Below are 25,299 nucleotides of genomic sequence, written 5' to 3'. Positions count from 1 at the left end.
TAAGTAGACCCAAGTATATAAATAAATTTAGTATTTGATGAAGGTAACATTTCAGATCACTGAGGAAAAGATGGATTATTCAGTAAGTGGATTTGGGAGTAGGTAGCTATATGGGAAAAAATGAAGTTGAATCAATTTCCTACAGTGAAATAAATTTTAGCCAGATTGGAGCTAGATATGTATAAAAGGAAATGATTAGAGTATTGGAACAAACCATGGAAGAATTTTTAAAAATAATCTCAGAACGTGCAAGACCTTTCTGAGTCTGTCACAAACCTTAGAAGAAAAAAAAAAAAAAAAAAGGCGACAAACACCAAAACCTTAAAATTAAAAAAGAAAGGATTGACAATGTCAACTATATAAAGATAAAACATTACTCTGTGGCAGAAACCGCCATAAATGGTCAGAAGACAGACTAACAGTGTAAAAATATTGTCAGCTCATGTTACAAAGAGCTGATTTCTTGAATATAGAGAGCTCTTGTAAATCAAAAAAAAAAAATCTAGGGCCTGGCCCCGTGGCCGAGCGGTTAAGTTCACACATACGGCTTTGGCTACCCAGGGTTTCGCCGGTTCAGATCCTGGGCGCGGACATGGCACCGCTCGTCAGGCCATGTTGGGGCAGCGTCCCACATGCCACAACTAGAAGGACCCACAACTGAAAATACACAGCTATGTACTGGGGGGGGTTGGGGGAGAAAAAAGCAGAAAAAACAAAAGAAAAAAATCTAGCAATTTAGTGGGAAAATAGGCCCTCCAAAAATTAACGCGTAATTTATCTAAAAAGAACTACATATAGCTCTTAAAAGAAAAATAAAAAGATGACTCAAGAATACTCATAATATGAAAAATATAAATTAAAATCATACCTGAGATATTGTTTTTCGCCTATTATACTGGCAAATTTTCAAATGTTTGATAAACAGGTCTTTTCAATAAAGAGGCAGATTTGAACATACTTATTACTTTTACTGCCCCCACTGAAAGAGCAATAAAGAGTTTTTAACTTCTTTGTCCAGCTAGGACAGGGAGAACAAGAGATAAGAAAACAGGAAAAAGCTTTGGAGTCTGTGAAGCTTTTGAATGTAGTAAGTGACTTCATACACCTAAAAAATCTGATCCTAGGCTAGACATTGAGAATGCCAAAAACCAGCAGTTTATACTATAGGATTCCCCAAGAAGCTCAGAAGTTGGCAGTACCAGTTATCTCTGTAAGTGGAGTTGAAGGTGGTGTTAAAACCAAGAGGATTGCTGGAAAGTCTATTTTTAGGGAGTCAGATGCTGTGTTTGTTACGCAATAGTGCTTTAAGAAATCACTCCCGAGCTTAGTGGCTTCAAACAGCAGTTATTATCTCTGACTGCCTCTGTAGGTCAGGAATTCAGGAGTGACCTGACTGGGTGGCTCAGGGTCGTTCCTGACATCCAGTCAGATGTCAGCAGGGGCTGCGCTCCCCTGCAGGCTTGGCGGGAGCTGGTAGATCACCTCCCAAGATAGCTCACTTCTGAGGCGCATAAGTTGACGGGAGGCCTTAGTTCCTCTACGTGAGCCTCTCTGCAGAGCTGCTGCAGTGTCCTTGCAGCATGAAGCCTGGCTCCCCCGCCAGAGAGAGTGAGCCAGGAGCCTGAGGTGGAAGCTGCAGTGCTGTTTATGGTCTACACCATCACTTCGCCGTGTTCTGTTGGTCACACAGGTCAGCCCTAAAGCATTAGGGAAGGGAACTAAACAAGGACATGCATACCAGGAGGTGAGGACCTTTGTGGGCCATTTCAGATGCCAAGTACCACAGATACTGAGATCCCTACTCCTACTCTGAATGATCACATGACTTCCCCACCATCTCCCTAACAGAAGGCTACAAGTGTTTTCTCTGGAAAGAGCAAAAATAAGGTTCTCAGCAGTGGTATCCCATTATTGAAGGTGGCGTATCATAGTGAAAACAAGGAGGTAAAGTGAATAATATTTACATATTGATGGGCCCCTCAGCCCTCCCAGAACCCTGCCAGCCAGGCTTATTCCCTCTAGACAATAGCTAGGAAGTCTTCCTGTGGAAATCCCTCCGGCCCAGGAGAAAAGACCTAAACAGGCTGACCCCAGTGAGCCCAGTGAAGTGGCCAGGCAGATGGTCTTACAGTGGAGGCTGGAATCAGTAAGCCCCACTCACACCCCAACAGCTGCCAGCTAGGCAGTGAGGACACTGATCCCTGAGAGCCAGGGAACCAGTGAGGCGAGGCTGTGCTTGCCTGCTCACCGGCTGAAGGGTTTCTGGCTGCAGAACACAGGAGGAACCCGGATGTGGCCCAGCAGGCTCTGAATCAAGGAGGTATGGCCGAGAGTCTAGGCAGCAAGCAGCAGCCGCAGTTCACAGAACCGAGTGCTGGAGAGTAGAGACCTGCACAGAGGAGGAGGTCCAGATATCTGCACAGGGTTCCCATCCAGTGTTCAGCGAATCTCTATCAGCACATACAAGTGAGGGAGCTGCCGATGGCTGAGTGATTGATACCGAACGCCTGAAAAGACTGAAGGAAACGGTATTCGGTACTCACCCAAGGTTGGAAATAGTGTCTGTTCCCACCAGCTCTGAGAGTTGAAAGCCTCGTAATTCACAGGGCTTTGGTTAGAGTACTCAAAAGGGTCTTGCCTCAGTATTGGGCAGTAATCCGCCCTAGATGAAGCATGGCTGTGGTCCCACCCCAAAAGCAAGTCCCAAAAAGATCCTTCTCTTCCACGTAGCTGCATCGTAGAACAAAGCTCAAGAATATTTATAGGAACACAGAAATACTCAGCACCCAACAAGGTAAAATTCACAATACCTCCCATCCAATCAGTGATTACCAGGTATGCGGAAAGTAGGGAAATACAACCAGTAATGAGGAATCAAAACCACCAACTCAGAACTGTATAGATTTTAGAATTAGCAGAGAAGGGCACTAAAACAGTTATTACAACTGTATTTTCATATGACCAAAAAGTTAAATGAGACATGCAAGATATAAAGAAGACCCAAATCAAACTTCAGGACACAAAATCTGTAATATCTGAGATGAAATATACACTGGATGAGAGTAGTGGCAGGTTAGACACTGTAGAAGAAAAGAAAAGTGAACATGAAGATGTAACAATAGAAACTAAACAGACTAAAACATTAAGAACTTAAAAGATGAATTGAGCACCAGTGAGCTGTGGGATTTCAGGCAAGCCTAATGTATATATATATAGTTGGAGTTTCCAAAGGAGAGAAGAGGAGGGAACAGAAAAAACATATTTTAAGAAATAATGACCAAAATGTTTCCAAATCTAATGAAAGCCCAGCAAACCCTAAGTATAAGAAACACAAAGAAAACTACAGCAAAGCACATTGTTATCAACTTGCTCAAAACCAATGATAAAGAAAAAAGTCTTAAATGCAGCCAGAGAAAAATGGCAGATTATATACAGAGGAAGAAAGATAAGGATGGTAGCCAACTTTTCATGGGAATCAGTGCGAGCAAGAATATAGCGGAGCAGCATCTTTATAAAGTACTCAAAGGAGAAAGTTATGAACCTGGAATCTGTACTCAGAGAAAATATTTTTCGAAGATGAAGGGGAAATAAACACTTTGAGACATAAAAGCCCTTGAAAGAATTCGTCATCAGCAGATCTGCGCCACAAGAAATGTTAAAGGAAGTTCTTCAAGTAGAAGGAAAATCATGCCAGGTGGAAATATGAAGCTACACGGAAGAGTGAACAGCCCTGGAAATGGAGGTCAAGGCAACCCCAGCACAAACCAACAGTGTTTTTTAAGATCAGCCGAAAAGAACACTCGTCTCAGAATCAAGCTATGGGATACTCAAGTGTGTGACCTAGAGCAGTTCACGAGACACGCAGACACCACAAACTGTTCATTTAGGTTCTTTTTGTAGTTTTAAACTAAATATTACAGAGAACGTCATGCCTGCCCTGTTTATTTAGCTTTTGAGTTTTATGTACGAGGTTTATTTGCTTGAAAATCCATTATGGATCAGATTTACAAGATTAGTAATTTGGGGGAGTTTACATTTAGCTTGACTTTAACAAGATACAAATTGCTATCTGTAGCAAGCCATAAAAGGATAAGATTAATGTGTATCTTCCCGCATATCAAGGTTGGTATCTTTTATGTGTCTCGTTAATATTGTTTCCCTTTTTTTTGGGGGGGGGAAGATTAGCCCTGAGCTAACTGTTGCCAATACTCCTCTTTTTTCTGAGGAAGACTGACCCTGAGCCAACATCCGTGCCCATCTTCCTCTACTTTATATGTGGGACGCCTACCACAGCATAGCTTGCCAAGCAGTGCCATGTCTGCACCCGGGATCCAAACCAGCGAACCCCGGGCCGCTGAAGCGGAATGTGCATGCTTAACCACTGTGCCACTGAGCCAGCCCCTCACTTTTTTTCTGATGATTGTTTTCTTCCAGTCTAGACATATTTACAAATTTATTCTTCTTGAATCTGATTTATATTCATGATTACATGGCCCTCAAAATCAATACCTTCTCCCAAAACCTCCCCTGTAATGATCACCTCCCTTCATGCTGGATTAAGTATCCTTTCTCTGCTGTTCTGCCAGTTCCTTGTACTTTCCTCTGAGATGGAATTTCTATCCTCTTTGTAAGTGATTTCTCTGACCCTTAAAAAACTGATTAAATCCCATGATCCACCCACAAAATGTGTATTACTTTTACCTTACATTTTGTATATTTGCTATCATGTGTTTACTTATTCATAATTATTTGCCTGAAGTCTGCCTTTTCCACTGGACAGGAATCTCAGTGAGAGCAGAGAATACTTGTCCATTAATGTCGATGCTGACTGACTGATAAATTACCACTTTTCTGTTGCATTATTAAGGATAAACATGGTGAATTGGTGTGCCCTCATGCTTGGCATGCCCTGATATGCATTAAAGTTTGTTGATGTTCACCAGCCTCCCCTGGCCCAGAATGTCTGCTTGGGAAGCAGTGTCACAGATTAATTTATCAGATAGGCCCACTTCTGGTCCATCATCCTCACTGCCGCCGGCAGGTGCCCAGTCCCACAGTAGTTAAATATTGAAAATGGAAGATTTTAAAGTTAATTGCAGCAAAAGTACTGCCAAATAATGTTTCATTTAATAAAAAAGATAAACATTTATTGTACACCTAAAAAAAGGAGTTGCTGATCATCTTTAAAGTGATTAAAAATAAGAAAAAATGTCCTTCACGTTCATGTTTATTTTTATTATTTTCTGCGCTCTCCATTTGTTCCTTTAGTTCCAGGTTTTAGGTCCAAGTTCATGTGGTATGTGCCTTGTGCATGAAGCATTTCCTTTAACTTGGTTTCTTGCAGTGTAAGTCTACTGGCCATAAGTTCTCCCAGCTTTTGTTTATCTGAAAAATCTTCTACTTTCATTTTCCTAAGGTATTTTCACTGGATATAGAATTCTGGGTTGACTTTTTTTACTTAGAGATGTTTCCCTTTATCTTTGGTTTTAAACAATTTGACTATAATATGTTTAGGAGATGTATGTTTCTTTTTTGGTTTTTACTCTCATTTGGGGTTCACTGAGCTTACTGAATCTGTGGTTTGGTGTCTTTCTCTGTTTTTGTGAAATTATTGTCTGCTATCTCTTAACGTATTTTTCCTCTTCCTTTCTCTCTCCCTTCTCCTTTTGAGATGTTTAGATTATTTGATATTGTCTCACAGCTCTTTTATTCTTCATTGAAGTTTCCTCATTTGTTTTTCTCTATATTTTTTAGTTCAGGTCATTTCTATTCACCTATTTTCAAGTTCACTAGTTTTTCCCTCAACTGTGTCCAGTCTGCTTGAGCCTACTAAAGGAATTCTTCATCTCTGGCATCATGTTTTACGTTTCTGGCATTTCCGCCTGACTCCGTTTCTCTGCTGAAATTCTTCATCTCTTTATTCATGTTGTTCATCTTTTCTACTAGAAGCTTTATCATTTTAATCAGAGTTATTTTAAAGTGCCTGTCTGATAGTTCCAACATAGGGGTCATCCCTGAGACTGGTTCTGTTGATTGCCTGACCTCTTGACAGTGAGCTATTTTCCTTGCCTTTTAGTGTGTCTCATAACTTTTGATTGAATGCACTACATCATGTTTAGAGTAACAGACTGAGATAAAATATGTATATTTGCACCTAAAAATGAGCATGCCTCTAATTTGCTTAAGCTGTTAGAGTGGGGGGTGAGCCAGTCTGGTCAGGAGTTGCTTTGGGCTCATCCTTGTTTACTGTTTGGGCCTGTGCCTTCAGGGCCTCACAGGTTTCCCAGTCCTCTGCTGATGGGCTGAGGTTTCGTTGTGCCTGGAGTGGGGCTTTAGTGGGGAAGAGTTTTTCTCCGTGTTCCTGCTAAGCCCCTCAGCGTTCACTGCGTTCGGCACCGCAGCAGAAGTCTCCCTGCCTGCTTTTGCCCTTCCCCCAGAGGGAGCCTGCAGCCACGTGTCGCTCCTGGTGGGGCAGGTGGAAAGGGACCTCCTGAGGGAGGTAGGCCCATGTTGCTAGACCTTAAGGATGAGGCTTTCTCAGAGTTTTGACCCTTCCTCAGCATCAGTGGATCTTTGCCTGGGCCAGAGGAAGTGTTTCCTACACACCAGTGAGAGGCAGAGGGACTTGCTCCTGCTCTTTATATCCAGAAGTAGAGGATCTTTGCCTGTGCCCTGGGGCCGAGACAGTTTGCAGGAAAGAAAAAACAATTGTGCTATACTGTGAGATCCACATTTGGGTAGAGTTTACATAGTCATAATCATGCAGATATTAAATATTGGTCTGAACAGATATTATGCTACAACCGTGTTGGGAGGATGTGAGGGGAGAAGCATTTCTGCTTGGGGAAGGACTAGGGGTGTTAAATGATAAGTTAAATCCTCATTTTCCACAGTGTGAAGTCAATAGTTAAAGCCTGAGACTGAAAACTGAAAATGTCAATATAAGCATGTTATTTAGAAATGCAGGTAAACATTAAATCAGCTTAGAAAAGTTGAAAATGTTCGCTTCTAAGAAGTACAAAATGGGTGGGAGGAGGGGAGTCTCTTGCTGATCTGGAGACAGGTGGGAGCGACCCAAGGCTGCGGACGGCTTGGGGAATACAGGCGCTCACGGGAAGGCGGGTGGCCTGTACGGCCTCAATGGAGCCTCGCATCAGAAGTCCCGAGTCAGCTCTCACTTCGGTGATCTGCACCACAGATGGGCCAGCAAGTGTTTTCCTTCAGCCTTGTGTGAAATAAGACTAGAAACTAGAAACTTCAGCCTTGTGTGAAATAAGACTAGAAACTCTGAGTGTTACCCGTAAGGAAGCTGGGTAGAGGCCATACAGTGGGATAGTGTTTAGCCATCAGAAAAGAAGGAGCCTCTTTGCTTGCCACGGTGGAGTGACCCCCAGATACATTGCTAAGTGAAAAAGCAAGATGCAGAACAGCATGTGTGGGTACACTGCCGTTCCTGGAAGGAAAAAGCAGCAGGAGAGATGAACACCAATCTGTATGTTTTTGCTTGAATGTGCATAAATGTCTCCAGAAGATTACCCAGGAAACTGTCAATGGGTTCCACTTCCAGGTTCCTTCTGGGGAAGTGAACTTGACGGCTTAGGGATGGGGGTGGGAGAAGATTTTTCACTCTGCACTCTTTATGCCTTTTGAATTTTAAACCATTTGAGTCACTTCCCCATATGAAGTTTTAAAAATAAAATTACAAAAATGATTAAGTATATTGAGCTATCCGTATGGAAAACAAATCTGACTTGATGTATTACCTAATTTCCATCCTTTACTGTAAGTTCCAATGGATTAAAGGACTAAATGAGAGAGATCAAATTCTAAAACCTTTAAAATATGTTTATGATATTAGGGTGGGGAAGGTTGTCTTAAACAAGACAAAAGAGATTGATAAATTTAATTTGATAAGATTAAAATTAAAACTGACATTAAACCCCATAAATAGAATGACTTGACAGTCACAGACTGAGAGAAGACTGTTGTAACGTAATTATCAAAGTTTTAGTATCCAGATTATATAAAGAACTCTTATGAATCAATCATAAAAAAAGATAAAACACCGCAGTTGAAAACATGCAAAAACGTAAATAGGCAGTTCACAGAAAAAAAACAAACTGTGAAAAAAAAAGTTCAACCTCCTTAGTAATCAGAGGAAAACAAATGAAAACAAGTCACTATTTCATACCCATTCAGTTGGCAAAAGTCTGAAACTGTGATGGTTCCAAGTGTGGATTGGAATGTGGGGAAATGCACATTGTGATGTTATACTTTTGGTGGAAATATAAATTATTTCACTTTTGAGAGCAGTTTGGTGATAGCAATAAAATTGAAAGTATGTATACCTTCAAGAAATTCTGACACAACTGCACAACAGACAGGCACAGAAATATTTTTTGCGGTACTGTTTATATTAGCAGACTTTTGGAAATAACTAAAATATGGCTGTCAGGGTAAGTTGTAGCAAATTCATCACAGGAGCACAGGTGTTATATAAATCATTTCCTTAACGGAATAGTAGTGACTCGGACCATGGATTCCAGACCCAGCTTCTGGGTTTGGATCCCGGCTGTACCCCCAGCCAGCTGTCTGCCTTGGGACAGATGCTGAACCTCTGGGTCATGGTTTCCTCATTTGTCAGCTGGGAACAATAGTGCTCAACCTCTGAGGAGTTTCATAAAGATGAAGTGAGTTATGGAACAGTGCCTGACACGCTCAGCATCCGTAAAAATGAGCTATGGTTTTTTAACATGTATGAATATGAGTAAATATATAAAACATAAGGAGTTTTTTTTTAAAGCAAAGTGCAAAATATTAATACAACATATCCCATTTGTGTGAATTTATATCCAGAGAAACAATGTTTATGAATATGTGCATTTATGGTAAAAGTATAACTACATAGATAGGAAGGATGTAACTACATTCAGGATGGTATTTGTCTTTTAGGAGGAAAAGAGGGAAATGGAATTATCAGGGAAATGGCTGGAGCTTCAAATTTTTCTAATGTTTATTTAAAATATACCTAAAATAAATATAACATAATGTTAATAATTTATTAAATTTAAATAGTCTACACGTGTTTCAATTGAATTAATCTCTACCTTTCTGTATGTTAAATATTTTGTAATTTGAAATTTTGAAAAGAGAAGGCTTCAAAAATATAATGAATTAATAGAACTTGTTTTCTTTTCCATAAACTTTTTCTCTTTTTTTAAGATGGAAATGTATTTATTGTTCATTTTGATACAAAAATACATACTTGTAAATTCAAATGAAGGTATTTATGTAAAGTAGAAAGTAAATATTCCTACATCCCCAGAAATAACTATTATTTACAACTTGCTGTATGTCCTTTCTGATCTTTTTAGACATGAGTACATGTAATTTAAACATTTTTTATAGCTAGGATTACACTTTACGTGCTGTTTTTTAATCTGTCTTTTTCATGTGCCAATACACTGTGGGCATCTTTCCGTGGTAACATGGTATGTGGAACTTCACCTCGTAAATTCCATTTCTGGGCATTATTTTAACAAAGGCTATATCATCCTTTGATAAGACTAATTTGGATATGATCTTGTCTGAGGGAAAAATGATGATGTCAACAATCTCAAGATCTTTATTACCTTAGAGTTATATGGTTTCAGAATTTTAATGTAGATTATTTTCTGCTTTTTCAAAGACATTATTGCAAGAGCATCTCAAGCAGACGTCGTTACAATCGTGATTTGGAACAGGACGAAGCATTTATTCCAGTCGGAGAATCATTAAAAGACCTTATTGACCAGTCGCAAAGTTCTGGGAGTGGGTCTGGACTGCCTTTACTGGTAAGATGAAATGTCATCCACGTGAATGGTAAATCGATATGGAATATGTCCTCACATGATGGTAGACAGCATAGTTATTATAGATTAGGGAACGTTACTAAACACATTTTTGTCCTTCTTCATTAGAAAGGTGATTGCAGTAATGTAAGATGAAATTAGTTAAAACTAAGGAATATGAAACAAAAAAAATAGAATAGGCAAGTAATATAGAGCCACAAGCAAGGTTAGGAAAGAAAACGTGGTCATGAAGTGCTCTGTAAGTCCTAGAGTTGGCTCCAAGTTTTGCTTTTAACAGCCAGCTTGAAGAGGAATCAAGATTCCTTGCATCTGTAGGGTTAAACTGATGGGTTGGGAGAAGTATAACTATTTCAGACTCTAAAATTGAAGGAAAGTTACTCCCACCGGTCTCCATAGAGAGGACACTTCCCTCAGTACAATACTGTATGACCAAACACAACTCATAAAAGGAATCTTAAAGTGAGTTGTAAATAATTCGAAGAGGGTTATATGTATGGAAATATTCAGATTTAGACATCAAGAGGACCCTTATAGTAAACACTAGATATCCAGATAGATTTTTAATTGTTTGTTTAATTGCATTTGTTTAAAATAAATAGATTGATTTCTAAAAATTCATCAAATTAAATAAGTCTGTAACTGAATTGGAAAGGCAAAAGTAAAACCATCTTCACGTGTGGACAGCATGATCGTTTACATAGACAGTCTCAAGGACCATACCGTAAAGCTACAACAACCAATAAGTGAGTTTATCAGGCTTACAGAGTATAAAGCCGTTGTACAGAATCCTCAAATTTGTATACACTGGCAACAAACAACTAGGAATTAAACTTTAAAAAGCAGCATTATTTAAAATAGCATCAAGAGCATAAAATATTTTGGAATAAGCTTAACAAAAGTTATATAAGACTTGTACACTGAAAGTTAGAAAATGCTACCAAAAGACATTAACAAGGCACTAAACAACTGGAAATGTAGATCCTGTTTGTGAATCAGAGGACTCGGTATTAAGATTCCAGTTTTCCTAAAAGCAATTTATAATTTCGATTCAATCCAAATCAAAATTAGAGCAAACTTTTGTAGAAAGTGATGAGCTAATTCTAATGTTTATATGGAAATGCAACGGACCCAAAAGAGCCAAAAGAATTTTGAAAAAGAAGAACAAAGAGGATTCGCCACTTCATTTCTGGACTTAGTATAAAGCTACAGTAATCAGCACGGTGTGTTCCTGGCATGGGGATCAGTGTGTGTATCACTGGAGCAGAACAGAGTCTACATATGGGCACACACATATAGAATCAACTGATTCAGGTGCCAGAGTAATTCAGTGGGGAAGAGACAGTCTCTTCCACAAATGGTGCAGGGAAAGGGCATCCATTTGCAAAAAAGTGAATCTTTGACCCTTACCTCACTCCATATACAAAATTGCCTTGAACTGGATCATAGACCTAAATGTTAAGGTTACAGTACAAAACCTTTAAAAGAAAATGTTTTAGAAAGTCATTGTGACCTGAAACTAATATAATATTTTATGTCAACAATTTTATACTTTAATTAAAAAAACACACAAGAAGAAAAAGAAAATCATCATGACCTTGGGTTGAGGCAGAGATTTCTTAGAACACCACAGGCATGATTCTTTTGTTTTTTTCCCCTCCCCAAAGCCCAGTACATAGTTGTATATTCTAGTTGTGAGTCCCTCTAGTTCCCTACGTGAGCCACCACCACAGCATGGCTACTGACAGACGAGTGGTGTGGTTCCACACCTGGAAACAGAACCCAGGCTGCCAAAGTGGAGCATGCCTAACTTCAACCTGTAGGCCATCAGGGCTGGCTCATGATTCATTTTAAAAAATCATAAATTAAGCTTTCTCAAAAATTTGAAACTTTTCTTATTCAGAAGACACTTTTAAGAAAATGAAAAAAGTCACAAACTGGCAAAGCAGATCTGATAAAGAACTTGTGTTACAGAATATATAAAGAACTTTTACAACTCAGTAATAAGGCAACTCAGTTTTTAAAAATGGACAAAAGATATGAATAGACACTTCCCCAAAGAAGATATAAGAATGGCAGATAAGCACATGGAAAGCTGTTTAGCATCATTGGGGAAATGCAGATTAAACACAATGACATACTCCTACACAGCCACTTGTATGGCTAAGACTGAAAATAGTAAGTGCCAAAAAGGATATAAACAAATCAACTGGAAATCTCATACACTGCTGGTGGAAATACAAAATGGTACAGCCACTTTGGGAAATGGTTTGACAGTTGACTGAAAAGTTGAGCCTTACTCCCCATACAATGAAGCGGTCCTCTGCTAAGTATGTACCAAAGAGATGCATGCGTGTCCACACACAGACCTGAATGTGAGCGTTCATAGCAGCTTTATTCGTAATAGACATAAATTGTAAACAGCCCAAAAGTTCATCAGTGGGTAAACGGATAAACAAATTGTGGCACATACAGTGGAGTACTAGTCGTCAAGAAAAAGGAACAAACTACTGATAAATGCAGCAACAACACAGGTGAATTTCAAGGCATTTTGTGCTAAATGAAAGAAGCCAGGCACAAAGGGCTACATTTTTTATGTTTCCATTTATGTGATATTCTAGAGAAAGCAAAACTCGGAGGGAGAGAACACAGATCAGTGATGCCAGGGACTGGGGGTGGGTGCCTTTAAAGAGGCAAGAGGGAACTTTCTCGGTGATGGAAATGTTTTATATCTTAATTGTGGTTTTAGTGGTTACATGACTGTATACATTTGTCAAAACAGTTCTCAAAAAGCGTGAATTATATTGTATGTAAATTAAACTTCAATAATCCTGACTGTCTAAAAAAAATTGTAAAAGGATCCTGTGATGAAATGACTTAAAGTCAGTCAGTCGGGTGTGCACAAGATCTAGCCCACTCTCAGTGCAGTTCCAAGCTGGCCCATAGTGTTCTTTTCCATTTAGAATGACCACTAATGCTTCTGACAATGAAGGGTTTCGATTAATGTGCATCTTTATTCAACAAATATTAATGAAGGCACTTACTTTACTTTAGATATCGTCCTAAATAAACAGCTATATTTTGTGAGCAGGGAGATGGGATTCAAACAAATACATATATAAGTGATAATAAAATTGTGGTTGTAATAAGTGCAGCAGCTGAGACGTATGTATGTGCCATGGAGGTGTTAACAGAGAAACGGCACTCTCGAGGAAAGGGAACTGCACTGAGCCAGGAGTGCGCTTACGTGAATTCTAAAAGTTGAAATAAGGTAAATGAGAGAGGTGGGATGGTGGTGATAGCGAATGATGAGGCTGGAGAATTAGGCAGGAGCCAGGTCATGTGGGGGCTTACAGACTGAGTTGAAGACTTTGAACTATCGTTTAGATTTTGCTACATAATAAACCACCCCAAAGCTTAGTGGCTTGAGACAACAAACATTTGTTATTTCTCATGACTCTGAGGGTCTGCTGGGCAGTTCTTTTTCTGAACTTGCTCAGCTGGAGCTAGGCTGTATGGTTTGTGCCCACCACCGACAGTTTGCACGGTACTGTTGCTGGTCTCAGAGTTCCTCAGAACAGCAAGAAAGGGCAAGCCCCAGTGCACAAACACTTCTCAAGTCTTCTCTTGCAGCACATTTGCTCTTGTTCTGTTGCCCAAAGCAAGTCATGTGGCCAAGCCCAGCGTCTGTGGAGGAGACTACCCAAGGGTGTGTGTACCCAAGGGAGGGGAGTTATTTTGACCGTTTGGGGAAACAATCTGCCACGTTGGCTAATCTCTTAGTTTGTGATTTCAGAATATATTGTGCAGTTTCGTCTTCTTTTCAGTACATTGTCGGTTTTAACGTTGGTTGTGTGTACCATGCTTTTTGAAGGGTGGGCTCTCAGACCACTTTCTCAGTCTTAATAGGTTCTTTTCATCAAGAACTCAAAACATTCTACTTTTTTCTATGAAGGTGCAGCGAACTATTGCCAAACAGATTCAGATGGTTCGGCAAGTTGGTAAAGGCCGATATGGAGAAGTGTGGATGGGCAAATGGCGTGGTGAAAAAGTAGCAGTCAAAGTGTTTTTTACCACTGAAGAAGCCAGCTGGTTTCGAGAAACAGAAATCTATCAAACCGTGCTAATGCGCCATGAAAATATACTTGGTGGGTACACGTATGATTTCAGTCAATTCCATATTGTGACAAGGTTAGTGGGATGCAGGTTGAAGCCTGCCATATGAGTTTTGAAAATATGTCAATTTAATTATGTGTATTTGGCTAAAGGAAACCCAGTAGAATACATACTTTAAATACAACACAGTCCTGAATGCCAACCAACCACTTTATTTACTACCCAGCTGAGGAAACAGCAGTGAGTTTCACATTGGAAGCAGTGCTAGTTTATTGGTCTTACTCATATCATAACAAAAACCAAGTCTTTCACAGGTAATTTAAGCAGTTTTCTGGGATAACTTTATGTACCTTTTGCTTTTTGTAAGCTCAGTCACGTTCCCCCGCATAAGATGTCTCTTCATTTACGTTCTGTGCTTAGCAGGTGTCTCCCTCCCTTCCCACTTATGCAACTGTAAAATAATTTAGATGTGATCTGATCAGTAGGGTTCGTAAACTCCTCCAGCTCTCCTGACTTTTCTTTTCAGCTGCTGTTTCCCTACCCTTTAATTTAGAGCGTGCGTAGCACCTTGCCAAGTGTATAGCACCTTGCCAAGTGTAAAGTAGGCTCTTGTGTTAGCCTCCTATGGCTGTCATAACAAATTACCACAAACTGGATGCCGTTTTGGAGGCCAAAGTTTAATCAAGGTGTCGGCAGGGCCTTGCTCCCTCAAGGCTCTTGGGGATGGCCCTTCCTGGCCTCTTCCTCGCTTCTGCTGACTGCCAGCGATCTTTGGCGTTCCTTGGCTTGTCGACAGCACTCCTGTCTCTGTCCTCACGTGCCCTTCTCTCCTGTGTGCCTATGTCCAGACTTCCTTCTTACAGTCATTGAATTAGGGCCCTCCCTAATCTCGTATGACCTCATCTGAACTTGATCACATCTACAAAGACCCTATTTCCAAATAAGGTCACATTCACAGCTCCCAGGTTGACATGAGTTTGAGAGGGACCCTGCTCAACCAGCACTCACTGACGTTGTTCTGAAAGGAGAGAGGAGAAAAAGGACAAAGGAGGCCAGTGTGTGGACCTGCTCAGTGAGCGAGCTGGCCTGAAAGGCAGTCGTGATGAGTCATTGATGGGCGGGGAGTTGGTTAGTCGGGAGCAGACTGTTAGTTGAACATTTTTAAGTTCATTATTTTAATTTGTTCACGTTTTAATTTAAAATTGAGAGCCTTTTCCACATTCCTTCTTTATAGTTCTTCATGCGTAGAGAATCACAAAGCTTGATAACATTCCCCCAGGTTATTCTGTGTGATCTTTTTCTTAGTCATATTATTATAATTTTCTTGATTATCGTTAAGATTATTTTAAATTTATTGCAGAAGTGTGTAGAGTTATGTGTGTAAATTGCAGAAATAAAAGTTTTGGCAACACATTCAAGAGGTTTTTGTCAAGCAAATAAAATTTTTATTACCTGTACGTGATACCTGAGTTATTCTCAGTATCCTGAATGAGCACTCGTTATTCTTCCTGGCTCTCTCTGATAACTAACCTTTTAAACTCATTAATTGGACAGGTTTTATAGCAGCAGACATTAAAGGCACAGGTTCCTGGACTCAGCTGTATTTGATTACTGACTACCATGAAAATGGATCTCTCTATGATTTCCTGAAATGTGCTACACTAGACACCAGAGCCCTACTCAAGCTGGCTTACTCAGCTGCCTGTGGGCTGTGCCATCTCCACACAGAAATTTATGGCACCCAAGGAAAGCCTGCAATTGCTCATCGAGACCTAAAGAGCAAAAACATCCTCATCAAAAAAAATGGAAGTTGCTGTATTGCTGACCTGGGCCTTGCTGTTAAATTCAACAGGTGAATAATTCTTTGCCTACTGTTTTGAAATATATAGTTGAGGATTTTGTCTTTTTTTTGTTACTGTTTTTTGACAAAAAATTGCATCCTACTCTACATAATTCTTGATTTTGTTTTATTGTCTTAGACATCTTTCTATTTCGCTTTGTATAGATCTGCTTCATTCTTTTTAAAGAAAGTGTTAATGCAAAGCTTTCCATAATGTAGATCTGTTGTTTATCCCATCCATGGCCCAATTGATGGACATTAAAGTTGCCTCCAGTTATCTCCACTATTAAAACAATGCTTAGATGAACATTGTATTTTATCCATATGTAATATCCTTGAGCGTTTGTGCACTATTTCTTCACGATGGGTCCCTAGAGAAGGGGCTGCTTAACAAAGAGTCTGTGCGTGTTAAGCAATAGTGTATTACACGTTGTCCTGTAGAAAGCGTGCATCAGTTTACACTACCATAAACAGGGTATAAGTGTGCCATTTCTCCATCACCACTGGATGTTATCAATATTTTTAAATAGTTAGAATTATAAAATTTTTAAGCAAACCATTGAAACCATTTAGAATACAGCAGCCATTTCATATTTGAGAATTCATTTCAGGCCATAACATAAAAGTACTAGTTCATTATAAGACAAACGTTAGAAATTTTTCAGTCTTCTTCCCTCATTGTTACAGTGTTCTAATCCTGTTGGTTTTTTAATCAGTGTAGTGTTTATTGGTTCAAATGTTCATCAAATGCCATGTAAGAAAATATAAAGTACATTATGTTAATCGCTTCAGAGTAGTTTCCAGAACCTGCCAGAGCTGAGGGCCTAACCAACAAAGCATTCATTTCTTCTAACTCCAAAATTTAATCCACAAATTGAAAAACCAATAAACATTTATTGCCGATTGTCAGTGTGGTTGTGTAAACGTGATGCACAGCAGAACTGAGTTGGTGGGAACCATAAAGAAGAGGATGTCATCCTCTGTCACGAAGGCTGAGTTTCTCGCATGAGAATGGCAAAGGCAGATGAGTCCTCTCAAATTCTTTTCACATTCACTTGTTCGGAGATGTAATTGTCTACCACTTTTTTTTATACTCAGTATTGTAATCTTTTTTTGTGGAGGCACAAAACTTGTTTGGTGACAAAACCTTACCTGAACTGACGTGAGATACTGATTGTCTTTATCCAGTTTAGTGTGAATTTTTCACTGCTGACGTAGTAAGGAGTTTGATTAAGTGCACTGCTCCAGACCTGCTGGGGACGGTATAGAATACGTAGCATATATTTAAAGGGTATATTACTTTTCTAAAAACTAAAAGATGCTAAATTTCAAAATACATCTGGCCCCAATGATTTATGCTAAGGGAATGTGGAAATTTTAGATAGATAGGTAGATAGCTTTTTATTTCATATGTAATATTATATATGGGGAGAGAGAGAGAGAATGACTTTTACAAAATACAACAGAAATAGCAGATGAACTATTTTGTTCTTAGCCCTCAACCTGGACATCGTCTGTCTTTCGTTGCAGTGATACGAATGAAGTTGATGTACCCTTGAATACCAGGGTAGGTACCAAACGCTACATGGCTCCAGAAGTGCTCGATGAGAGCCTGAATAAAAACCATTTCCAGCCCTACATAATGGCGGACATCTATAGCTTTGGTCTCATCATTTGGGAGATGGCTCGTCGTTGTGTCACAGGAGGTAGGAGTTTAAGTAGCGTGATTCTGGTTATGTTTGTATCCTCATCATTCAAAAAATAACAGCTCCTTTTATATAATGTAGATGTCAGGTATATCAGAGATCCCCAAGACCACTCCCAGGTTCTGTGATTTCAATAGAGGCGCTTGTGGGACTCAGCAAATAGTTATCCTCACTGATACAAATCAAAATAAGCAAAGGGGAAAGCCGCCTGGGGCAAAGTCCAGAGGCAATCAGACACAGGCTTCCAAAAGTCCTCTCCCTGTGGGCTCACACAGGGTGTGCGCAACTTCTCCAGCACATGGTGACAACTTGTGAAATAGTGTCATGCATGGAAGTTATTAGAAACTTAGTACCAAAAGATTTTACTGGAGGCTGGTCATGTGGGCACCCTCTGCCTGGCATGTACCAAAATTCCAAACTCCCAGAAAGAAAGCAGGTATTCAGCATAACCCATATTGTTTGCAAAAATAATATAGGCACAGTGAGCCATCCTTATCATCTAGGGGAAGTTTTCTATCAGTGAGGGAACCGTTCACCAGGCAAGTTCCCAGACGCCAGCCGAGGGCCAGCCTTGCACGCAGGCTTTCCATGGACTGCAGTCTCAGACCTCCTGTGTCAACTCTTTTCTGCATATCATGTTGTCTTTCTACTGCAGGACAAAACAAAACAAAAAATAAAAACTGTATTCATTAGTAGCCACAATTGTGTGCTTGAATAATTAGATTAAAAATTATGGTGAATGAGCATTTCAATTGTTGCTCTTTTTTGGGGGATGTTGGTATGTCCGCAGCTGTGATGGGGACCCTGATGGAGGTTGAGGAAATAATTAGATGTTAAAAAAGAGAAGAATATTCATTTACTATTGATAGTGAATCATCTACTCTCTAATTTTTTTCTTCTTTGTGTAGGAATCAGTTTTAGTTCCATAGTCCAGTAAGAGATGCTGAATAGATTGACATATTTTGTCCAGCTGCCGTTTCTGTGCCCACTATGTTTTCTAACTCCCTACAGGGATAGTGGAAGAGTACCAGTTGCCATATTACAACATGGTACCCAATGATCCATCCTATGAAGATATGCGCGAGGTTGTGTGTGTCAAACGTTTGCGGCCGCTTGTTTCTAATCGATGGAACAGTGATGAAGTAAGTGGAACTCAGTCCCTTGAGGAAGTGATTGGTGTCACCAAAGACATTTACCAGCTCATTCCATTCTCTTTACTTTTCAGTGTCTACGAGCAGTTTTGAAGCTAATGTCAGAATGCTGGGCCCACAATCCAGCCTCCAGACTGACAGCTCTGAGAATCAAGAAGACACTTGCCAAGATGGTTGAATCCCAAGATGTAAAGATTTGACAGTCAAACAGTCATGAGGAGAAATTCTAGACTGCCAGAACTGTTTTCACGCAAGGAACGGGTGGAATTAGAGTAGAGTCAGGATGCTGACTTGGTTCTCAGACCCCCTCCTCACTACACCTTCACAGGCTGCTAATATTAAACCCTTCAGTACTCTGTAGACCACGAGCGGGGACCTTCTAAACACTTCATTCTTTATATATGGACAGCTTTATTTTAAATGTGGTTTTTGATGCCTTTTTTTTATTGGGTTTTTATGAACTGCATCAAGACTTCAATCCTGATTAATAAGTCTCCAGTCAAACTCTGGGTACTGAATCACCTGTTCATAAAATGGTGCTTTCTGTGAAAGCCTTAAGAAGATAAATGAATTCAGCAGAGATGGAGAGTACACACTTTTGCCTTCTACCTGGGAAAATTTAATCTATTTGTATCCTACCTTTGTAAGCAACCTCTGGAGTATGATCTGTTTGGGATACTGCTCAGTTTACGATGGTTTGTCATGCCTTGAGAATGGTGTGTGTGTGTACACACACGTGCACACCAGGATTCCTCTGCTGCCATTTGAATTAGAAGAAAATAATTTATGAATGCATGGGAAGATATTGGTGGCTGTTGGTTTTGTGCTGTAAAAATGCATTATCTGACCAAGATTTGCCAATCACATAAAAGCCATTTACCTTGCAAGGTAGCTAGCCTCTCCACCAACTTTATTTTTTAACATGAAAGTTGATATAAAGGCCAAAAGAAGTTCAAAGTGTCTGTCAATTTGGACTGTTTTCCTCCTACCACCATCATTTTTTTTTCATAATTATTATTTTTGTTATGAAAAGAATCCTGTCCAAAATTGGGGCTTCCAATGCCACGAACCTTCTAAAGAAAACACTTCTTAGCGAAGTGAATTACTAATTACTGCATTTGATAACAGTGTAAGTGCCTATAACCATGTTCTGTATTCTTTATTCTCAGTAACTTTTAAAAGGGAAGCTATTTATATTTTGTGTGTAATATGCTTTATTTGCAAAACACCTGCTCCTTTAAAACCATATTTTATATATGTACATATATTCATACTGTAGAAACCAGCTCACGTGTACCTCACATCCCATCCTTAAGGGAAAAAATTAAAAGATCATCAGAAAAAAATGTTATAAAGTAGAACCGCATATGAATTTTCAGAATTAATATGTTCAGAGTAGTATATCACATCTAGGAGTTTGTTCACTTCAGGTGCAGACTTTCATTAAGGCGCTGTCATCTCAGTTTTCCTTTATGAAAGGGTCCTCTACTTAGAACTTTCTGTTTCAGAGCCAATAGAAGTTTATCAACAACTGTGTGAGACATTTAAATCATTTGAGATTTTTTTGTCTTTTAATTTCTGTTTCATGACTCGTGAAGACCATAAAGAGAGTCAGGCAGAAAAGTTCAGTATCCCGTCAGTACCTGTATCTATACCATCTAGCAGTTATTCAGTAAAGTGCTGTCTGTGTTACGGGTGCCTTGCTATCCCAAGGGATAATTCGGATGTGCTCAAACTTACCACGCTTCTGTGACGCCTTTTAAATAGAACTCACGGGTGCATAAATTGAGACCGTTTTCTTTGAGTATAACATAAAATAAATGGGATTATGTCACAACATAGTTTTAAAAAACTTTAAATTGAAGAGGAGGAATCAGAGTGTGTACCCATCCGTCACCAAAAATTTGACTGACATTTAAGGATGAAACTCATACGTTTGTCTATACATCAGATTTCACTAATTTGAAACTTGCTTTAACAGTTTTGACCAAGTTGAATAATTTTCATAACATAATGAAAGTTTGAAGTGTTCATCAAGATAGGTAGATTTACATACGGATAGTACCCAGTAACGTGCTTTTTCAGAATGTTTTCCCATCTCTGTACTGAGAAATATAGATATTTTGATCTAAATCGCCATGTGATTTAAGAAAACTTACAAGCTCTGATCTACTTAGTCTGAGGTTAACCTGGATTTATCTTGTATTTGATAAACTATACGTTCATATTTCTTAATAATAAAATATGTAGGGGAAGGCAAACTCTCTTCTTAGAAATGTTAAAATAAAATAGTATGTGGAAGCAAAAAGTGACAGTATGTAAGTACAAGACCACTCTAATGATTTTTTAATAAATTGATTAAAAGTGATATCAAGAATTAACCTTAGAAATTTGTTCAAAAAAGTATTTTCTTGTGTAACATGTTCTTTAAAAAGGAAATGATGCCATATTTGAAATCTTAAAGTCTAAAAAATGTTGCATGAAACTTTTCTTCTCTCCTTCTTACTCTTACTCTTAAATTTCTAAGTTCATCCAGCAAGTAAAATACTTAACAGAGTCAGAGGAAGTATTGTTTAGTACCATACTTGTTAATTTGTAAAACCCTAGAAGATGTTATTAGGTCCCATTTACAATCTAGCATTTTAAAAATGTGTGGCTTGTGTCTGTCTTCCCTTTAAATAATTAAAACATAAAAACAAACAAAAAGCCAAATCTACCTGAATATAAATAACAAAAGGTAACCCTCAAAGAAAATTCTTCTAAATTCTCTGCTGGTAAATATCTCTAGGATTAAGGGCACCCAAAGCTTGGCTCCAGTGTGTTCTTTCTAAGCTTTCCCAGTGCTTTCTTATTGAACGAGTTTCTGAAGTATAAAATTTGAATCTAATTTCTCTGGAAGTGTTTTCACAAAAGATATTTCGATAATCAACATTTTATCTTGCCTTTCCAATGTCCAGAAGTGTTTCTGAGCTTAGAAAGTGACCTATAGTTTTTGAAAATTATGTTTTCCTAGAATGTGCCAGATTTTTAATTTATTCACTACCTTTTTTCCCCAGATGCTTTGCTTCCGTTTAGAACAAAAATGCAATACAATTTTTAAAGAATCATACATCTCTAAGTTGGCCCAATATCAAAGTTGATACTGAATAATTTATTCCAGGCAAGATTTTATAAATTAAATCACTTACATTTCTTGCCATACATGTTGTTTTGAAATGTTTCTAAATATTTAAAATAATTTCAACAGCAGAAATACTAATTGATTTTTTTAAAAAGATTGTTGCAGCTCTTGTACTGTTGAAAAGTGGTAATCCTTATTATTTGCTTGAGTCAGATGTTACAATAGTGTAGCCGTTCATTGTCCTGCCTCAGTGCTGTTCTGAGAGTCGCAGTGAAACCTGCAGATAGCTGACGTGTTCCTAAAAACAAATCTAGGGCAGCATCACATGAAGCCACGTGTATTGATCATCCCATAAGGAAAGTATGTGAATACGGCTTTTGCAAAGGATTAAATATATTATTGTAATTTTAGCTTGTGCTCTGTACTATGCTTTCAGTGGAATTATTTAAGCCCTTTTAGTGACTGTTGTCGTTGCCCATTTAAAAACTAAAATGTGGTATATATTGTATAAAATGAAAATATCATTATAGCTTAATTAGGGACGTTGTACATAGACAGTGAAAGAAGGGTTCAAAACAAGCAATTTTATTATGCAATTGTAAAACACCAAAAATAGAGGCTCATCTTTGATATGTAACACACTAAATGTATTTTGTACAGCATCTGGTTTAAAAGGTGCCTTATTAAGTTTACCATTAATTGCTTTGTTCTATATATAGATTATGTCCAATGTATCATTTTTAAGTAAATAACCTTATTTTAGTATACTTCAGTGATGTGTTTTGTGGTACTGTTTCGGACTGTGTTGTGTATCGGAAGTCACACGTCTGGTGAGATTTTACAACAAATAAGTTAGTGAACATACGCATGTCCCTGAAACGTGCATTTCAGCAATTAGAAACCCAGGATGGAGCCCAGGGCAGGTGAGTGACCATACACTCTTTCTTGTGTATCAATAGAGAAGTTATAGAAAGAGAAGCGAAGAAAAGGAGGGGGGAGTTGTTCTCCTTTAAAAAAAATTTTTTTCTAATTCTAAAAATATGTACTTGTAGAAATTTTAGAAAACATAGGAAAGAATAAACAAGCAAATAAAATCAAAGTTTTATTGCCGAATGTTACCACTATTTACATTTGCATACTTTGCATCTTTTTTCCCCTGCATACTTTTTTACAACATTAAGATCATAGTATGTCATTTTATATCTATTGAAAACAATTTTTTAAAAAATTGACTGCATAATATTCCACCAAGTAGATGGAATAATTTATTTTTTGTAATCCCCTGTTGACTATTTGGATTATTTCCATTGTTTTGGGAAATAGAACCAATGTATTGAACATCTCTGTACAAAAGTTTTGTATATTTATTTTCTTAGATTATATTCCTAAAAATGGGACTAGCAGATATGAACTTTTAAAAGATTCTTTAAGATGAAAAAAACCCCACGGTTCTTGATGAATATCGCTGCCCAGAGGGCTTCTCAGTTACACTCCTGCTGACGGGAGTGCCCATCTCACCACCCGGCAGGTGATTTCTCAGGTGATTTCTCCCGGTTCTCTCTCTGCTCGGGTAGGCCCGGCTTCCTGTCCTGTAACTGGCTGCTCTCACTGAGCACTGGACCGGTTATCTGGCTTGATGGTGCTCCTGCCATGGTGGCTGCTTTTCAAAGCCTGAACTTCACGGAGCTACAGGCAGCTTCCCTCCTTCCTGCGGGCGTCCCATGAGACCCCTGCACTTGGTCTCAGCCCCCTCAGCTCAGTCAGTCGCTGTGCCTTGTGATGCCTCTTCCTAGGCAGCTGAACATGGAAATCATCATAAAAGGTTTGGGTCTAGTTGATGTCTCCCCTCAAAAATGTGTGTTTGGAGACGGCCTGAACAGGGTCCTTACGGGAATCCCCGTCTACTATCAGCGTCAGATGGCTCCTTGAGGCGATAGCATGTGCCCCCATGCGGCTTGATAAAGAAGAATCGGGGATTCCTGGCCCATCAGATACTCGCTAGCTTTCCTTCCATCTGTAAACGGCTCACCCCAAAACGGGACACATACTCATTTTTCCTTCCCAGCATCATGTGTTACTCTCACTGGTCAGTTGGGCAGAGTGACTGTTTCCAAGGTTTCTTTAATATTATTAGTATGAATAGAGGAGATGTTAAGAAAGGAGGGCGCTGTTCTTCCAGAACAGTCTGATTCTTGTAGGTAATTTCACGCAGACGCTAATGCAGTCATTAAGTCTTCATTCACTTGAAAAGATATTTTCCCTCGTCTTGCTAGTGCATGGACCATTGCTGGCACTTCACATTGTATTAAGTTAGATGCATGTTCCTAAAAAGTCTTGCTTCAGTCCTTGGAGCAGTCGTGCCTTGCCTAAGTGGACATGGTCCGCCGAAGGTGGCCAGCCAGTAGTGTAGGCAGAGGCCACCTAATGGCAGTGGCACTGTTCTAGTCATGGGGAGTTAAATACTTTGAGCTCAGGGCAAGAGCCGAAATGGGCCAGTCCCCCTGAAGCTGGGAATCCGGAGGAGACTTGGCTCAAGTGCAAAGGTACACACGGAATATTTGAGATGGAAGCAGAGACTGGGCTGAAAGGTAACACATGATCGCCCTTGGAGGGGGGGTTGTTACTCTCATCTTTAGACAGCGTGTGTGGCGTGCCTAGTCCTCCTCTGAACTTTATCCTCCTGGTCTTTGTCCAGTTACCCTCCCTCTGTGTGTCCCGTGTATGCTCAGAATGCGATTCAAGGTGATTCCAGATGCCCCACGCTCACCACCTCCACCTCACTACTCATACTCTCAGTTTTATCCAGGGAACCTGAAACGGCACCGTATGAAAAGTCAATGTGAAACGCTTATATTGAAATACTGTCAAGCTAGAACTTGGGCCTTTTTTTTTGAGAGAGGAGCCATTTTTTAAAGCAAATTTAGAATGATGGAGCACATCTGTTCTGTGATGCTCTACTGTCTGACTCAAATTCAAGGAAGTGTTGAAAAACGTGAAGAAGAAAGAATTGAAAGGCTGTGGCAAAAGAGACCAACACACATTTCAATCAGACACTTGAAAAGCAATTTGTATTATTTGATTCTGTGTTCATACGTGGCTAGTAGTTTGGCTGGAGATAGAATCTAATCTGAGGCTCTTTCCCGTAGTCTTCCAGCATCCCTGTTGCCAGTACGAAGCCCGACGTGTCTAATTCAGTCCTTTGTAGCTTAACTCTTTCACTCAAGAAACAGAATTTTCTTATTATTTTGATATTTTGAAGTTTAAACTTGCCATGTCTAGATACATTCATTCTGTTATTCAGTACTAATTGGGTCCTTTTAATCTTTCCTTGGATCTGGGAACTTTTCTCTGTTCCTTCTTTACTTCCTCCCTTCCCTTCTCCTTTTTCTGGGACTTCCATTAGACAATTAGTAGGTCTCCCAGACGTTCCCCTATTTCTTAACATGTCTCTCATGTGTTGCATCCTACCTTCTGCTTTTCGGCCCATCTATTGAGGTTTTTTATTTCAGCAACCAAA

At 39.2% G+C, this 25,299-nt stretch overlaps 1 protein-coding gene across 4 annotated transcripts in view; it reads left to right on the top strand.

Annotated features, from left to right (window-relative positions):
* Positions 1-22,554, top strand: part of BMPR1A (bone morphogenetic protein receptor type 1A) — a 140,033-nt gene extending 117,479 nt beyond the window's left edge. For all 4 annotated transcript variants that reach the window (XM_023648646.2, XM_070230012.1, XM_070230007.1 and 1 more), the window contains 6 exons: positions 9,689-9,833; positions 13,804-13,996; positions 15,519-15,816; positions 17,335-17,510; positions 18,522-18,652; positions 18,736-22,554. In XM_023648646.2, the coding sequence (XP_023504414.1) occupies positions 9,689-9,833; positions 13,804-13,996; positions 15,519-15,816; positions 17,335-17,510; positions 18,522-18,652; positions 18,736-18,861 (1,069 nt within the window). In that variant the 3' untranslated portion in view covers positions 18,862-22,554. The remainder of the gene's footprint in view (positions 1-9,688; positions 9,834-13,803; positions 13,997-15,518; positions 15,817-17,334; positions 17,511-18,521; positions 18,653-18,735) is intronic.
* Positions 22,555-25,299: the final 2,745 nt, after the last annotated feature.

This window comes from Equus caballus, chromosome 1, assembly GCF_041296265.1.
Source record: "Equus caballus isolate H_3958 breed thoroughbred chromosome 1, TB-T2T, whole genome shotgun sequence".
Taxonomy (NCBI): Eukaryota; Metazoa; Chordata; class Mammalia; order Perissodactyla; family Equidae; genus Equus; species Equus caballus.
This window is presented reverse-complemented; position numbering and strand designations above follow the sequence as displayed.